The following is a 5,239-nucleotide window of genomic DNA, read 5'->3' as shown; positions in this document are numbered from 1 at the left end:
TATATAGGTAATATTCGCAAAACAAATCTCAAAAACTGATTTATTATCTTAATAATTAATCAAATATACATAAAAAAGGTACAGCGGCGTTGTGACAACCGAGAGCAACGCTTGGTTCAACTGAGGCAGAGGCGTTTGTCAGGGCTTAGCCCTCACCCAGTAGTTTCTAGCCTTATATACCTTTCTGTAATAACGTCTTAAAATAAAGTAGTAAATATGAACAAAAACGAAAATACTCAACACAAAATAAAAGCAGTAAGTATTAAGGTAACAAGAACGATGCCTAATATTATGAAAAGTATAAGCATGAAAGCAATAATATGAGAAGGAAAAGATAGTTGTAAAAACTTCCAGAAGGTAGTTGCTAAAACGCTTCTGTCTTTTAATGTTCTGTCCCTAATATTATGAAAAGTATAAGCATGAAAGCAATTGTAAGAGAAGGAAAAGATAGTTCTAAAAACATCCAGAAGGTAGTTCCTAAAACGCTTTTGTCTTCTAATGTTCTGTCAGACAAAACACTTAGCCTCCCTCCCGAGGGGTACTACTTTAATCTGCTTTAATCTGAAGTATTTAGAGGTGAATTATTTGGGGTTCTTCTAATTACTTGTGTTCTAGCTATAAATATTTGCCATGGAGCCTCTACAAATCTTCTGTATGAATAAAAAGATAAGGTAAAAAAGACAAAACTAAAGATAACTAAATTACAGAAGACTACTGTTAAAGCTATAAAGATAAAAATCATGTATCTAAGGTGCTATCTATGATTCAGGCTAAAATATTAAGGAAAAAGAATATATCAGAGGCTAAAAGATTATCTAATTGTTCTGGGAGAAATATAAACTATCCAAATAATTCTAATGTTATTATTACCAAGAACAATAAGTAGCTGTAAGTTCCTATAATATTGCACAATAATCTCTTAAGGTATTATATAATAATCCTACGTATAAGTATAATATAGGTAATATTCGCAAAACAAATCTCAAAAAATGTTTTATTATCTTATTAATTAACAAAATATACATAAAAAGGTACAGCGGTGTTGTGACAACCGAGAGCAACGCTTGGCTCAACTGAGGCAGAGGCGTTTGTCAGGGCTTAGCCCTGACCCAGTAGTTTCCAACCTTATATACCTTTCTGTAATAACGTCTTAAAATAAAGTAGTAAATATGAACAAAAACGAAAATACTCAACACACAATAAAAGCAATAAGTATTAAGGTAACAAGAACGATGCCTAATATTATGAAAAGTATAAGCATGAAAGCAATCGTAAGAGATGGAAAAGATAGTTGTAAAAACTTCCAGAAGGTAGTTCCTAAAACACTTCTGTCTTTTAATGTTCTGTCAGACAGAACACTTAGCCAACACTTGCCCTAAAAGACAGAACATTAATTCTAAAGATAGTTGTAAAAAGGACATTCCAAACAAGAAGTAAAGTGAACCATTGTTATGAAGAATAAAATTAAGACCTAAAATAAAGTCTACTTTGACTTTGAGATCTCTAACCCATGTTAAAGGTAAAGGATAAGATCCAGAAAAAGTTGAACAATTGGTAAAGAACTGAATTTTACCTTCATCAAAATAGGTTGTATATGGGTGATAGGTACCATCTACGTGTTGGCTAAACACTTATTTATTGGTTTTCTTAAGGAACTAAAGAGGAACTAATCTTCAATGGATAATACATTTGGTACAGCCGGAATCTACTAAAGCATCTAACACGAGGGACTGTTTGTTAGGGAAAATAATCTTTGCTCTAACAAGGATATTGGAAATAGATTTATCTTGGTTACATACGTAGGAAGTTTCTGGTTCTTCTAACCCTACAGTGATACCATCATAAGAATCTTTTTCTGTTGTATCTAATCTATGTTTGAGAAGAGTTATTTCTGCCTCACAGTTTTCTATTTTTCTGGCCGTAATTTCCAATTTAGTATTGTATACCTCTTTCTAAGACAATCCCTCGCATATGAAACAATGGACCTTCTTTTTCTGTTTGTCCCCTCGTTTCTTCTCTTCCGGCCTAGCCTTGGCGTCCTTTGCCCATGACTTCTTCTCCCATTTCTCCTTCTTCTTAAAATTCGTTATACCATTGTTATTTTTCTTAGGCACTTTGTTAGCCGAATAATTCTTTCTCTCATATTCGGTTAACTTTTCAGCAGTAGATAAAGTTGAAGCTAATGTCTTTACTTCCCGTGGGTTGAGCAAGAATTGAGAAGACGGGAAATAAAGACATTAGCTTCAACTTTATCTACTGCTGAAAAGTTAACCGAATATGAGAGAAAGAATGATTCGGCTAACAAAGTGTCTAAGGAAAATAACAATGGTAAAACGAATTTTAAGAAAAAGGAGCAAATCAAGTGATTTGAATAGAGGATCAAATTAAGGAGATTTGATAAGGGAGGATCTCTGCTCTCATTGGACGGAAGCATGAGAGAAGGGAGGGGTTGAAGCCTATAAATACCAAGGCATTCAACCCTTGTAGATTCATTCAGCATAGACGAGAAGGAGAGTTTTTGTAGAGTGCTGGCCTTCCACCTTGGACGGCCACTCCTTGTAATCTTCTCTAGTATTAATACAAGGTTACTTTCTCTTACTATTCCATTGTCTTTCTATCTTTTCATTGCTAGTGCTTCATTTGAGAGGAAGGAGTTTGCAACGTTGATCTAAGGGGTGAGAGGTTGTACTACCTTTGACGAATTGAAGGTAGGCTATCACGGGAGTTGGAGTTCCGCTAGCCTAAGTGAGTTTAGGCTCTTCTGACCTCGTGACAAACTGGGTGGGGGGCCTTGTACCTACCTCGGCGGAGTCTCAAAATGACAGTGGAAGCGGATGCAGGCCACAAAAGCCAAACAACTCGTAAAGGCCCGTCTTTGCCGTGAGTGCCAGATTTAAAAAATGAAGCAGTGGGCGGAACTTAGAGCCGCAGTTTCTGAGCTTGAGCGAGCCCCAACTCTCTTTTCCATCAAAGCCGATGAGCAGTTGAAGGCTTTGGCTAATAGGTCTCAGTTTTCTGGAGGCTACGATCTGTGGTCGGAGAGGGATGAGACTCAACTTTTTCATAACCAGGACTGGCTCCCTTCCGCGAGGTTTTTCCTTAAAGGGGCTATGCACAATGTCAAACCGTATGGTATTATTGACAGTGTTGGGTGCACCAGTTATTCAAAAATGACGGACGTTGAGAAAGATTTACCCAAGAAGAGGAATGGGACTAAAAGATCGATTCTCTTGTTTGGATGCCCATGAAAAATAAGAGAGAAAAAAAGAGAAATGTGGTTTCCCTTGTTTGGATGCGCAAGGAAAATGGAAAAGAAAAGAAAAGAGAGCATGCATATTACCAACCACTAGTAATATGCATGCTCAGATTTTTACGAAAGTTTCGTATTTCAGTCCTTCCTCAACCTATTTCCGCCATGTTCCATTTTCAGCGCTTTCAATCTCTTCATCGCACAACCGCATTTAGACATTGCTGACCTGGGCGTCGCAGACGAAAGTCACGGAATATATGTCAGCCACAGGTAAGCTCATTTCTCCCATTTGATCTCCTTCATCCTTAGTCTCTCCATGCAATGTAGTACAGAATTTATACAATACAAATTATTTGGAGATCCTTTATGAGTTATAGATCTAGTCATATTTCGTTTCTTAATAACTCTGGTATGCAAGATTATCTCTATTTGTTTTCCATACTTTTAGGATTCTTTGAACTTAATATTAAATATGTATTTTATGGAAAGTTTTAAATGTAGGTTAAAGTTCAAACCCAACTCGAGCTTGAGCTCAAATTTGGTTAAAATTCTTGGGCTTGAGCTCGATTCCAATTTTAGTCTCAAAGCTAAGCTTGTGTTCGAACTCAAGTTCAAAGTATTCAAATCAAGCAAAGCTCGAACATATACAGGTTCGAGTTTGGCTAGGCTCGAACGTATACAGGTTCGAGTTTGGGTAGGCTCAAGAGTGTGGGAAATGTATATAAAAGTTACATTTTGTATATAGGTCATGTTTTTATATAAGTCACATTGGCATAATATTATGCAGTGTTTATAAACAATTTTATGCAAAGTTTATAGACAATTTTATGTAGAGTTTATGTACAAAGGTCATGCCTAATTTTAAGTTAAATTTATGCATAATTTTATGCACAGTTTATTTGACTTGTATTTTATGCAAAGTTTTAAATGTAGGTTGGAGCTTGAACCCTGCTCAAGCTCAATTCCAATTTTAAGCTTAAGGCTGGGCTCGGCTCTAGCTTGAGTTTGAAGTATTTAAATCAAGCCCAGCTTGAACATATGCAGATTCAAACTCGGCTCGACTCGACTCGATGTCACCCCTAGGCACTGCACGTATAGGCTGGACAGATACGGACTAGTGCCTGAACACCAAGGCATGGAGGCAAGTCAGATTAGTGGTAGCCAACTTTTTTTTAATGATAATAAACTTATTTCAAAGAAAGGGAAGATACATCAAGGGAGACCTCTCCTAACAAAAAGAGATTGAAGGGGGGACCTAGGCACACAAATCAGCATCCGAAATGGCTGATCTTAGTATATGAGACGAAGTACAAGAAATGGTGGATACAATATCCAAAATATCAAGAAAAATCTGCCAGTGACGCCATGGGGGAAAGGATGAGGTGGAGCACCATCCGATGACGACCTTGGAGTCTCCCTCCATGATAAGGAGACACTAAAGCGATCCTTAAAAATACACAAGCCGTGAAGGAGACCAGAGAGCTAAGCAATGGTCGAGTCAGCAATTCCGAGAGGGCCACAGTTAGAGAGTATGGCAGTGCCGCCCGGATAAAAAATCACCCCGCCAAAATCATCCAAACCCGGGTTCCCAAAGGCACTACCATCAAAATTCAGCTTATAATGGTTCCTAAACGGTTTCTAGTCACGTGGGCCATGGGGTGTTAGCTGGGGCGGTTGTACATGAGGAGGCATGCGCTAAGAAGCACATGAACATTCGAAGGGGCATGTGGCCAGCAATTTCCCCAACTATAAATAGGGGGGCTGGATGAGTGCCAATCAATCAGACATTGACATAGAGACTCAAAGGAGCGCTCGAATATCTTGTATGTAGACAGATTTGTGTAAATGAGAAAAGGTTTATTGTGTGCCAACTATTTGTATGCAAGGGAGGCTGACTAGTGTGGGTTATCCCAAGGACGCAACTAGGCCGACACAGGTAAAAGTAAATTCCACTTTCCACTGCATAACTGAACCCGTACAACACCTAAG

The 5,239-nt window shown here is 38.0% G+C and overlaps 1 protein-coding gene across 1 annotated transcript; it reads left to right on the top strand.

Moving 5' to 3' along the window:
- The first annotated feature begins 1,676 nt into the window (after positions 1-1,676).
- On the top strand, positions 1,677-5,019 carry LOC137938380 (uncharacterized). The gene is made up of 3 exons (XM_068783349.1): positions 1,677-1,692; positions 2,932-3,151; positions 4,893-5,019. The coding sequence occupies exons 1-3, from the start codon at positions 1,677-1,679 to the stop codon at positions 5,017-5,019; spliced, it is 363 nt and encodes a 120-aa protein (XP_068639450.1).
- The last annotated feature ends 220 nt before the right edge of the window (positions 5,020-5,239 follow it).

The sequence above is a fragment of the Aristolochia californica genome, unplaced genomic scaffold (assembly GCF_029961685.1).
Source record: "Aristolochia californica isolate CCGP_79_NKW_82.1479 unplaced genomic scaffold, dmAriCali1.0.hap1 SCAF_8, whole genome shotgun sequence".
Lineage (NCBI taxonomy): Eukaryota > Viridiplantae > Streptophyta > Magnoliopsida > Piperales > Aristolochiaceae > Aristolochia > Aristolochia californica.
The sequence above is the reverse complement of the archived record's forward strand: the minus strand, read 5'-3'. Positions and strand labels throughout refer to the sequence as shown.

Excerpts from the sequence above, each read along its gene's own strand:
- LOC137938380 (XM_068783349.1), top strand. Across the intron at positions 3,152-4,892 it reads GGTATTATTGACAGTGTTGG|TCACGTGGGCCATGGGGTGT; the intron begins GTGCACCAGTTA and ends AACGGTTTCTAG.